Here is a 12934-nt window from a genome sequence, read left to right as displayed (position 1 = left end):
GGAAATACCTTCTGTTTCTAAAAATAGCAACATCCGGTACAGGCCGAATACGCCCGATGTTCGTCGCGATCTGTTACGGCGAGTGGCGATATATGTCGATGTTACCCGATGTTTCCCGAGTTGTATTACATGGCTAATACCTTAAGCTGATCTTTGTTTGGTGTCATGAAAATACAAAGTTTCTTGTTTAACTTGCCACTATTCTACAGGAGAGCACAGCCCCTATAGTAATAGATGACAGCTCCCCAGTGTGTGGAAGGCAGCCATGTCACCACTCCTGTCACAACAAACAGGCCTGTCAACATGACTGCTGTAAAATGGGGGTGGCCCCAGGTAGACATTCAGGGGCATCTGGGAAGTCCCGGCCCCCGATACAAGCCGGACCTCAAGCTCAGTCCCACTCCACCCGTGGGGTCAACTCTCATGTACAGATGCTGGAAAAGTGGGTGGACAAGATGCTGCCCACTCCTGGCCTGCAGAGGAACAGCCAGAAAACAAAGGTGAAGCAATGTCAGTTGTCATTGTTTTTCTTCTTAAAAAAATTTGGCTTCATCGACATATATGAATTATGTCAAAACTCATGATGAAATCTTAAGGTTATGTCAGATTTATGTCCTGTTTCATATTCATACATAATTTTGAATATGATGCCTTTTTCATAATAACATAAGCAACATTTTGTCTATGAAAACATTAATTTTAGTAAATTCTCCTTTGAAAGTGTGAATTGTTTTATTGTTTGTTTTTCACTCAAGGTGAGCTTTTGTAATTGGTCTTTATTCAGTGTCCATCTTTGGTAGTCAAAAATTGCTTTAAACAGCATCTCCTCCTATATCACTTGGACTTTTTTAATGAAGCTTAATGGGTATGTTCCTTAGTTGTTGGTGCCAAATGAATTGCGCAAAGAAGTGAATTCAATGCTGGACTCTGGTTGCCATGGCAACCGAAAGGATTTTTTTTTTTTGTGTGTAACTAGTCGTCCTCCACCAATCATCTTGTCTGAAACCACTAAACTTGATATTTTGTATGTAGTATCATATAGTAGTCCTCTATCAAGTTTGTTCAAATCCCACCCCTGGAGTTGAAGCACTGGTCCCACCACTTTTGACCTTACATATTTGAAGCTACAGCAATGAAATTTGGACCATGTGTACAGTTTAAAAAAAAAAAAACAAGTGTCAATGTTGTCGTCTGATCAACTTGACTGTGACCTTTTTACCTTCTTTCTTATATTTAAAGCTACAGCAATGAAATTTGGTCCATGTGTACAGTTTTGAAAGCAAATGTCAACCTTAGATATTTAGTGTGTAGTATAGTCTAATGATCCTCTACCAAGATTGTTTAAAGTAGCCACTGGGTTCAAAACAACCCCGGGGTACCTGACGTCCTGTGTTACTTTAGAGATATATAGGAAAAAAATTAGAAATTCATTGTCTTAAACTGAAAGGCCTAGATATTTGTTGTGTAACATTGTTTAGTGGTAGCAAAGGTTTGTAATTGCCTTCTTGTTTATCAAGCTTTTTTCGTACAATATAATGTTTTTTTCATTAATAGTCATATTACATGAGTGGTCATTCAATATGAAATTTATTCAAGAAGTTTTGTATATATATATTTGATAAAAACGAGCCTTGGCAAGATTTTACTAACTTTAATTAACAAGATTAATAAATGCCATAATGAATGACCACCAATGTTATATTCTTTTTATATCATAAATACTAATTTAATGATTGATAGCCCTCAATACAACTTACGCTATTTATATGTGCAATAAGTAATGAGTTATTTCATTAAGGCAACATCATTTATGATATGCCCTCGTTGCAGAAGAACACAAATCTTCAGCAGACGGATCTGTCACGGTTTGCATATGCTCCACACAATAATTACAGGATGACATCAGAATCAAAATACTATGACCAGGAGCCAGGTACCTTAATAGCTGTTTAGCCAAGAACTGGTTCTTTAATAACTGTTTGTCCGAGAGCAAGGTACCTTAATAGTTGATTGGCCAAGAGCCAGGTGGAACTTGAATAGCAGTTTACCCAAGAGCCAGGTACCTTAATAACTGCTTGGGCAAGAGCCATATGCCCTAATACATGTAGCTGTTAGGCCATTTTGCATTAATAGATATTTGAGCCAGGTGGTAACTCAAAAGCTGTATGGTAAGGAAAAGGTACTTAAACAGCTGATAAGCAAGTTTGACCAAGAGCCAGGAACTTTAAGAGCTGTTTGGCGAAGCTCACGGCCAGGTACTCTAATAGCTTCTCATTTATTATTTTGCCCTGGAAAGAAATATTGTAGAAAAGAATGAAGACGTCTCATTATAGTTTGGTGGAAACTATTATAGTCCAAGATGGCTTGTTAAAAAAATGGATACAATATTTTGTATAGCATGGCATGTTATGTTTTCAAAGCCAACATTCAATAAATTGAAAAAAAATGCTGATCCAAAAGTCTTGGACTGTATTCCCCTTTGAGGTTCAAGAAGAAATCATATGGATGGCTACTCAAGTAATCAGAACCAACAGACCGAGAGAATGGGAGATTTCAATGTCCTCGATAGAAGGAGAAACACAGACTGGGCTGAGCTGAACTTGTACATGCAACATCGGCAGAACCAGACAGACAGTGAGATTTCAAGAAACCAAAATCAATATAAAACAACAATGCAAATTTAATTGGCATGTTATTGTTTTTCTCTGTAAGCCAGTTACATTACTGAGAAGTTTTGGCTTTTACAGTGTGCAATATAATTGATTGATTAAACATTATATTTATATTTCAGTAAACAATCTGGAAGAAACTTGAACAGTTATATATAAGAAAAGTTAAAGGCATGAGATATGAACAATTCATGTACTTAACATTTTATTAACTATTCAGTATTGAAATTATTTAATAAAAGTATATAACATTATATTTTCCAGGCATAGCAATGGACATTTTATAAAGTTTATATTGCAAAAGTGCCAATACATGATACAAGTTCAATGCATCTGTTTATTTTGACAGCTCCACAAGTGGAAGGAGATGATGAGTCACTTCCTGACTTAGAGGCCCAGAATGGTTATTTAGCTGACCAAGGTCCTGTATGGGGACAGGGGGTCAACACTGAAGACTGGAACAGGTCAGTTTTAAAATTCTTATCAATTAATCCTAAAATAATACGAAGGGAGGGAGTCACTACCAGGTCCACAAAGGCAGAGGGCCTCGAACGCCTATCTAGCTGACCAAGGCCCAGTATAGAAACAGGACAACACTGGGTACTGGAACAGGTAATGTTTGGAATTCTTCATCAATAACCTCCAAATGCTGAGTTTCTAACAGACCTCAAGTCCCAGAATGGTTATATAGCTAGATAAGGGGGACAGGAGGACACCAATGGAAACTGGAACAGGTCAGTTTTGGAAGTCTTGTCATCCAAAAGTCTCCGAATGCCTATAAAGGAAGGGAGATGGCGAGTGGCAGAAAAATGCTGATTCTCTAATAGACTTCAATTTTCAGAGCTGACCATGACAATGTTCTGAGACAGGGGGACAACGCTAGGAACTAAAATAGGCAAGTCTTTTCCAATCAACTACACAAGTCGACCAAAAGAACGATTTGCAGACTTTGAGGCCTAGGAAATGCTACCAGCGTTGAGAGAGGGGACAACACTTGAATTTCGAGTTTCTTAACCAAACTTTCTGAGGCCATAACAAAAACAAAATTTAGAATGTTACATTAAAGATAAACATGTGCAGCAACTAAAAAAAATTTTTCCTGTATGTATAGGTCTCACTTAGGAACTGAATGTGAAGAGCCGGAGAATGTTCGTCCAAGATTTGGTGAAGCTCTTAACTGGAATGAGAGAATGGAACAACATCTTAGCTCTCTCCACAACATTAAAAGGTTTGTTCTAATGCGTGTATATTTTACTACTTGTACACTTGTGAAATATGTCTTGTAGTTGTTAATTTTCCCTTGGTCCTTACTAAAATAAGGTCAAAACCTTCATTGATTTTGCAAGATAGTTGACGTATAATTTGTCAATTTGATTTCTGATTTTTTAGTGGGAGAAACAAGCCAAAGAGAGCAAAACCCACTTCAAATTCAACTCAGAGCAGTTACAACTATTATGGCCAAGTCAGCAGTAACAACCAGTTAACAACCAAATCTGTTAATGAAAGGCCAAACATGCCATACAATGAAGTTGGGAAATCGAATGACTCCGTTGACATCGATGAATTTTCCACTGATGAATCATTTGAGGCGCTTGTCAGTGATAAGTTGGAATGTAATCAGCAAGGTCTAAATACCAATACAAATTTATCCAGAGCATTTGCTAATCCATGTATTGTAAACCAGAACAGATCTAGTAGTTATAAGGGTATCCTGAAACAAACACCCTCAGGAGGCAGCCAGTGTGGAAGGGAGTTAGGAGCTTACAACACCCCAGCTGTTACAAGTTTCTATGATCTCACAGATGAGTGTGATGATTACAATGCAACAAACAAAGGTTCAAAATGGACTGACTATTTCAGCTCTCAGTCGTCAACAGCAAGTGAATGTCTAAACTCAAAATATCCAGCAAGGGCAAGTAATAATCAAATTGTTATGAAGAACTGTGATGCTTACACACAACAGTGTGTGTCTTCAAATGCCTTGGGCTTCTCTGAGGTGGTTTCTAGGGACGTCGGATGTTCATCCAAGGAAGCACCAAAGCACAACTATGGACAGGTATGATTTATTTATTGAATGTTTTATATGTCACATGTTAAAGGCCTAGTTTAGCCTTCTATAAGTGACCCCCCTCCCCCCCAAAAAACAAAAAAACCAAACAACTGTACAGTACACAACCTCTGTTTATTGATCTTAATCTACTTGCCTTGATCCCTCTTATCAGATCTCTGATCTGAGTATCCTGCTGTGCAGTTTTGGAAGTTTTATTAAAGAAATGGACCCTAAATGGCCGTGAGCCAATAAACGAATACACAAGAAATTGGCCCCTACTGTGACACCAGTGCAATTAGAAGGAGATGCACAGCAGGGGATTATCATGCCAAACATTCCTTAAACTAGGCCTTTAATTGAAATATCTGATGATGTTTACATTTTTAGCTCATCTGTTTTTAAAAGAAAAAAAGCCGAGTTATTGTCATACTCTTGTAAAAATATTTTTATCTTGGGCATAACTAAAACGCATTCAAGATATTCAACTGAAATTTGGAATGCAAGTTGCCAGAGAAAATACGCGTGTATATATAGCAAGGCATATTTATAACTCTGGCTTTATCAATTGTTATGAGTAATGCCTCTATTTTATTAAAATACAACATACAAGTTTTGGCATTTGCAGCAGGGGACTTTTGTTAAACCTTACATTGATTTATCCTTTACTGCCTGCTAAAGACGTCTTTTTCTGCTGAATGTTTGATTGAGGATATATTGCTAACCTATTACTTTTGTTCATTTTCGTATTGAAAAACAGTCAATGCTTTTATTATATTTTAATAATTTAAAGCATTTACAATTCCTGGTTAGACCTCTGTTTACCTCTTTGTCATCATTCATGGTCAGATGTCAAACATTCCAATGCAATAAAAGAGGATACTATATTGTAGGTGCTTGCCTGGGTGGCGAACCAAGATAATAACCAGACTACTGGTGAAAAATCTTCACCATTTTCAAGGAAACCTCAAAAAACTTCAGACTGGTATTTGAATGTTCTTTTTTTTCAACATTGTAAACATAAACTTTATTAAATACAAAAGGAGTTGTTTCTCTTAAACAGAATTATCGTTGTTATAGAAAGATACATTATAATTTAGACAACTTTCATGTCATAACCTGAGGTACACCAATATGTACACAGTTAAAAAATTCATGTCTCCCAAATTTTGTTGTAACTTTCGCTTTATACTTTACAATTGATGGCTTAGCGCAACACTATTGTAACGCCTTCTTTTTCTATTTTGAGTAACAACCATTTGCAGGTAGCAAATTACTGTTACTGTTTTTGTGACGAGCCTTCATCTGTATTTTCCAGATTACCAACTTTTTATAATGCACTGAATCTGTGTTTTGCATGTTTATGTGAATCGTGTTTTTGCGTAATAAGCTATATCTTAAGTGTTAGTACTGAAAATAGAACCTTTGTGTTTACAGTGTTTACAGTGGGAACAAGGAAAATGTGGTTCCAAGCAAACTTGCTGTTAATACTACAGAAGACAAAAACAACAAGTCATTTGCATCGATATTTAACAACAAGCAAAACAGGTACATGTACATAGCAAGTCTCGTAATCGTTAGAGATTTATACAAATGTAATTTACCCCATACCCACTGTATTTGGTTCACACTCCCCCCCCCCCTCCAAGTGAATTCTTACTTAGTTTCCACAGGCCATGCACTTACCCCACCATTTATGAATGATTGTTTATGTTGGCTGTTTTCTTGCGTTTTGCCCCTTGTTTTTTGGTTGTTTGGCCCTAAGCCTTGTGCCTTGAAAATGGTTATGGCCTCCGGGCCTCTGCCTGCTGCTTCCAATGTTTAATTCATATGAATGTACTGTAAAATAATGATTTTGAGGATAACTGAATCACTATATTTTCATTACAGATCTACGGATTCTTTCCACAACATATTTGAAGGACTGTTCTAAGCAACGATATCTAACTTCCCATTCCAACACTGGTTATGATGTGTGTTCTGAAAAAAACCCGTATGATCAGAAGTCCATGGCAGTCCAGTCTCGGCACACGAACGATTGTAAATTGACTGTGATATTTAATATGTGATAATTTTTACATCAATAATGAACATTGTCTTTCATTCAAGCGCTCCGTGAAACTACCTAACGATTGTTAATTGACTGTGATATTGAATATGTGATATTGTTTACATCAATGTTATTTTATGTTCTTTTACATACATGTATATCTTGTTCACGTTTAAGATTGTTATTTTACTTCCATATAAATTGTTCTACAATCATCATTGTATTGTCCCAAAAATAGTATAAGCTAATGTTAATTTTTATTCAATTTCTGTTCAGTGTTACGGTTATTTTCGTTCTCTATTATAACGTATCTACTGCTATAAAGTTTGTTGGTTAGATTCTTTGTACATTGTAGTAAATAAAAGGAACTGGGTTTGAGTGAAGTTTTATTCATCTGCTAATTGATTTACATGAATGTAACTCAACTGTGCCTCTCAACGAAATAAAAAAGTCATCAACATGAACATTAAACTCAACTATGATACAATAATTCAAAAATTTGAAATAATAAGACATTATAGGAAAAATGTATTCAATGTTTATTAGTGTAATTATGTTTCACTGACAATAAATATTATATATCCGAACGGAACATACATGATTCAGCATTATGTTCACCCATGTACAATTATGTCAATCTTTATATCGGTATGAGGCCAAAAGACAAGACATTTGTAACTCGATATAGAGAAAGAAGGAGCTATAAGTCTTGGACTAAGCCCTCGACATGATGATAATCAATTTTCGTATCGACAATATATCGTATGGCAACTTTGTAATGAAGCGAATATATGTTATTTTTTGTATAATTTTCGAAAATGTTCGTGTTGATTGTTGTTACGATTTGCTAATACATTTCGAGCTTTCAGATCGGGTGTATGACCTGTTGTACTGACATTCCTTTAATATTCCGTTATATCTTTAATTTAAGTCAGACTGACCCATAAATGAACAAGTCACATATAGTATGCATACCATTTCGCGCCAAACTGTTTAATACATAAACATAAAATCATCATGGTGCAACAACACGATTCCGCGTTCTCCAATGAAGCATTTTGACACGGTTTTAATGCTATTTTGGTTTGGGTTTCATATACACTAGCGATACACATGAATGTCCACATCATTAGCGATGCGGAACTGCTGTGAAAATTTAGTGTACATTCTGAACATCGCTGGCAGTATTGGATCCTCACACTTCCGTACAAGTTGCGGAAATGCTGCCCGGAAGTGACACGTGGCCGCCTCTAGGTTGTAGTGTGGAATGCGCGGGAAAAGGTGATGTACTTGATGCGTGCCGATGTTGTGGATAATGTGATGTGCCCAGCCGTAGTTCCGGTCCACTGAACTCACCTGACCTTTAACGTACGTCCAACTGCCCTCTGAAGGAAAAATAACATTTTTACAAGAATTTTACACGATTACACATTAGTACATGTGATTGATCTGACACCTTCAAAACGTAAACGATTATGACATTCAAATGCCATCGTCGGCTTCTATCATTTATATTGAAAGTATATTGAATATAATAAAGATCAAATTGTGATTGAACATATTTTGGTAAGAGTATGTTTTAAATTTAATTTCAAAAAGTAGTTCAGCTGTAGCACCATATAACATTTTTATTTAAAAAAAACAACACAATTTTGTTGTTAGACCAACAAAAAGACAAAACGTTAACTGTACACAACAGAGAACAAAGAAAATAAAGACACATACCGGAATACCATGGAGTATTTTCTTCGATATGATGAAGGAATGTAACAACGAGCAACCAACTCGCAAACACGATCACTGGAACCACGTAGTACACTAGCAGGGCAATGAATCCTCTCGAACAGGCGTACAGATACAAGCAATACACCCAGGCTAGCATTGCCATGATAGACAATGTACATCCGGTCACGTGATGCCGGAACATGGCCTCTAGTGGATTAAAGTGGCATATCTTTCGTGGATGGTACCCGCGCCATAGATAAACGAACCAACCAAGACCTAGGCCAAAGAGAAAGGCAAAGTCATTGCCATTCTCGTTTTCTTTGCGCACGGGATAGAACACTTCATCCTTGTCGATGTTACCAGTGTTCTTGTGATGGTTTCTGTGAGAGACTTTCCAGGAGAAGTATGGGGTTAGAATCAAAGTATGAAGCACTGTACCAACACTGTCGTTGATTATCTCGTGGCGGGAGAATGAGCCGTGTCCACAGTCGTGCCCCAGAACAAACAGGGCCATCAACATTGTTCCCTGAATGTACCAGTAGAGGGGAAGAATAGCAATTTGAACATACACTGGAAACAGCCATTCTGTAAGTCTTAATCCTACATACAATACCGATATGATGAGAAAATCTGTGAAAACGAAGTATAACGATATGAGCAAATTTGATTCAAACAAACTGCTTGGAATTGCAGCCTTTATTTGAATAATAGGTGGATATTGTATGTTTTTGTTTGCTGTATGCGTTGAACCTTTAACCCTATTATCGCTTTCTTGACCAGTTTCCATTGTTGCGGTAAAACGATTTTTGTTCTTTTACATTAAAAAAAATACTAATTAATATTGCAATATCCACTTTTCGTTGCACAAAGCTTTAGTTCTTCATAACGAAGGCATCCATGAGTTCACTTCCAAATGAACGAAAATATTCTCAAACGGTGTAATCCGTGATGAAGACCGTCCAAATTGAGGGGAAAAAAACTATCAACATAGACATTGTCGAAGCACTATCTTTGTACACGTGTCTGTATTTCCTCAAAATATGTTCATTCATGCCATATCACGAGCTCAAACGATGGTGTCCATGATTTAGCTGGCAAATTCACGAGACTATTTCTTAAAAAAGCTATCGGCATATGAATAAACTAAGCCCCATATGCTAGTTTTCATGTTCAGGCATCCGTTTTTCTCCAATATCTGAAATTGCATATACATCCAAAGATCAATCGATGCTTTCCTTGATAAACCGTCCAAGTTGTGACCAAAATATGTCTTAAAAGGCTATCGGTATATAAAAAGACGAAGCACTGTCTGTTCGATTCCATGTACAAGTGCACGTTTTCTCCAATATCGGATTGCTGACGTCACAACCAGCAAACAATCGATCAGGATTTTCGGCGCCTGGCTCACACTTATTCCCAAACTACTACTTTACGGTCATAATTGATAAACTACTTCAGCTGTATAAACCCACAGAGCTCGATATTTCATATTTAACAGTCTGAACAGTACCGAGCGGAGGCGAGAGTTGTTGCGTTCACCATACATGTAGTTTGACAATATTTATGTACATAAAATAAATATAAAACAACAGCAATTTTAGCTGCAAAATTCAGAATAGTTCACATATCACTGGGCGCTCGTTAAAGTGACTAGACACCAGATGGTCCAAAAATCACCAAATACAGTATTTCTTCAAAAAAGCCTAGAATTGTTAATCGCAATGCGAACTTCAAAAAGCCTAGAATTGTTAATCGCAATTCGAACTAGTGGGAAGCCGCTAATACATCACTTTACATGGTTAAAATGATAAACGAAACAATAATGTTTCCCCATTTAAAATAACGCATATTGATTTTCCACTTGAATTTATATCTGTTTATGTGTACAGATGAATATTCCGACGCTATTTTTAATCTTACTGGGAATTACGTGGTAGACAACTATATAGTAAAATGCGCATCAACTGCGACGGATGCATTTTGTCGTAAGCGATGCGAAATCAGTTAGTAAAATTCAATGCGTTGACCACAACGATGTCAATTTTATGTAAGTTTTTGACAATTTCTTTTTTTATTGCAATTGTATCATCTGGTGCCTAGCCCATTTAACGTTAATTGTTCTGTTTGTCAAATGCCTCAAGATAAACGCAATACCAAAAACTGATTTAGATTTATAATTCAATCTGTTCGAGTCGCAGCTTGAAGTTCAAGTGTAAATTCAAAGAGAGAAATATACCATGCAAAAGATCCTATTTGGCTTGCTGTGGATATTGCTTGTCGAATATTTCGTTTGTAGTGGCATGGATAGCACCCCCGAGAAAACAGTATTGACGTCATGAAATGGTTATTTAATAATGCAGGCTTTCCTCTGTTTTGGCAGAAATAACGCCTTAACATGTATTTTATCGACTAAACTGACAGCTAGATTAATTATGCCTTTGGATGCCCCTGTACATTCAATAATACCGAAGAAACACTGGGAAGTGAGACTTTTAATCTATTTGTATGAATAAAAGTGGATCATTTATTTGACGATATGTCGATAGTGCTGCTTTTACAGTATTTTTTCAAGTGGTCTGTCAGAACAAAGACATTAAACAGACCTCATTTTCACTTCCGTCATAAGTATTGTATCTAAATAAAAAAGTAGAATATGTGGTTACAGTCATATAGAAGGCATAATGCTTATTCTAGTATTTACTTAAACTATCTCATTACTATGTGCAGCATGAATCATTGAGTCTTATTGAATAATATAAGAGAGCCAAAATGTATTTGATAGAGCATAATAACAATCATATCATACATGTACTGTGTTTTCAAAAAAGTATTGACGGAGGATATATTTTCTGTAAGATAGTACAAATCAATATATTTCTGTTCAATTTTTCCACCCGGTCAATAATTACACATTGACCAGACAAGTTGCCAAAGGACACTTCAGTCTTCTTTAATAAAACGAAGCTCAAGCATAAACATGCAATTAGCACACACTGTTTTAATATTGATGCAATCGTAAATCAATTAAGTTTTGGTAACCACCTACCTCATCAGTCAGTTACGCAGAGGATATCACTAGGTTGTGTGTGTATGTGTGTGTGGAGGGGTTTCCAGTTATGAAACTCACGTTAAATATCTTTTATTTTTGGGGTCAAACCTTTGTGAACTGAACCATTATTTAAAATCGTCCCTATTGGGATGAAAATAGTCATAGGGGTTATCATTCAAGGTCGTTCATGTTGAGGTTTAACCGGGGTTATCATTCAAGTTCGTTCATATTGGGGTTCAACCGGGGTTATCATTCAAGTTCGTTCATATTGCGGTTCAACCGGGGTTGTCATTCAAGTTCGTTCATGTTGCGGTTCAACCGGGGTTGTCATTCAAGTTCGTTCATGTTGGGGTTCAACCGGGGTTATCATTCAAGTTCGTTCATGTTGGGGTTCAACCGGGGTTATCATTCAAGTTCGTTCATGTTGGGGTTCAACCGGGGTTATCATTCAAGTTTGTTCATACTGGGGTTCAACCGGGGTTATCATTCAAGTTTGTTCATACTGGGGTTCAACCGGGGTTATCATTCAAGTTCGTTCATACTGGGGTTCAACCGGGGTTATCATTTAAGTTCGTTCATATTGGGGTTCAACCGGGGTTATCATTTAAGTTCGTCCATGTTGGGGTTCAACCGGGGTTATCATTCAAGTTCGTCCATGTTGGGGTTCAACCGGGGTTATCATTCAAGTTCGTATATATTGGGGTTCAACCGGGGTTATCATTCAAGTTCGTTCATATTGGGGTTCAACCGGGGTTATCATTCAAGTTCGTTCATATTGGGGTTCAACCGGGGTTATCATTTAAGTTCGTTCATATTGGGGTTCAACCGGGGTTATCATTCAAGTTCGTTCATATTGGGGTTCAACCGGGGTTATCATTCAAGTTCGTTCATATTGGGGTTCAACCGGGGTTATCATTCAAGTTCGTTCATATTGGGGTTCAACCGGGGTTATCATTTAAGTTCGTGGGGGTAAACCGGGGCTTTCAATTTTGTGATGGTCAAACCTATTTTTCCGGTTCTGAACTTATCATTTCCGATCGTTCATTAACTCATCATTTGTTGTATGTGGTGTTTATGTCTGGAGTGAAGTTCTTATCATTTAAGCTCACTCAATGACTTTACCTGTCAGGTCAGTTTGTGTCAGCTTGTGTAAATGTGAGTGTTAATTAGTTTCTTCTTGTGAACTTATTGTTTAAGTTCGTGCATGTGATACCTTTTACAACCTGAATGTTACATAATTATATGTTTAGGTCAAAATATAAGAATAGTTAATAAACAATTTTGATGTGCATGCATTAAACTATTGGGTTTAGGGGCATCCCCTTTCGACTGATTTACTGATACGTAGTGTGGCTAATGACACATTTTGGCTTTTATCTGACAGGGAAATTAAC

At 36.9% G+C, this 12934-nt stretch overlaps 2 protein-coding genes across 2 annotated transcripts in view; one reads left to right on the top strand and one right to left on the bottom strand.

The window, feature by feature from the left end:
* Positions 1–7204, top strand: part of LOC128220071 (probable ATP-dependent DNA helicase HFM1) — a 51600-nt gene extending 44396 nt beyond the window's left edge. Inside the window, exons 31-39 of the mRNA XM_052928324.1 lie at positions 210–500; positions 1831–1933; positions 2485–2634; positions 3019–3133; positions 3781–3897; positions 4059–4725; positions 5610–5701; positions 6154–6264; positions 6607–7204. Of these exons, the coding sequence (XP_052784284.1) occupies positions 210–500; positions 1831–1933; positions 2485–2634; positions 3019–3133; positions 3781–3897; positions 4059–4725; positions 5610–5701; positions 6154–6264; positions 6607–6649 (1689 nt within the window). The 3' untranslated portion in view covers positions 6650–7204. The remainder of the gene's footprint in view (positions 1–209; positions 501–1830; positions 1934–2484; positions 2635–3018; positions 3134–3780; positions 3898–4058; positions 4726–5609; positions 5702–6153; positions 6265–6606) is intronic.
* A 22-nt stretch (positions 7205–7226) lies between these two features.
* On the bottom strand, positions 7227–9953 carry LOC128218761 (uncharacterized). Its single transcript, XM_052926452.1, has 2 exons — positions 8492–9953; positions 7227–8151 (listed from the first exon to the last, which is right to left on the bottom strand). Exons 1-2 carry the CDS (start codon positions 9276–9278, stop codon positions 7868–7870), a joined length of 1071 nt encoding a protein of 356 aa, XP_052782412.1. The 5' UTR covers positions 9279–9953; the 3' UTR covers positions 7227–7867.
* Positions 9954–12934: the final 2981 nt, after the last annotated feature.

Source organism: Mya arenaria, chromosome 15 (assembly GCF_026914265.1).
Source record: "Mya arenaria isolate MELC-2E11 chromosome 15, ASM2691426v1".
Taxonomy (NCBI): Eukaryota; Metazoa; Mollusca; class Bivalvia; order Myida; family Myidae; genus Mya; species Mya arenaria.
The sequence above is the reverse complement of the archived record's forward strand: the minus strand, read 5'-3'. Positions and strand labels throughout refer to the sequence as shown.

Coding starts and splice junctions, on each gene's coding strand:
- LOC128218761 (XM_052926452.1), bottom strand. CDS start 9,278: ATGGAAACTGGTCAAGAAAGCGATAATAGGGTTAAAGGTTCAACGCAT. Junction 8,152..8,491: donor AAATACTCCATGGTATTCCG/GTATGTGTCTTT, acceptor TTTTTCCTTCAG/AGGGCAGTTGGACGTACGTT.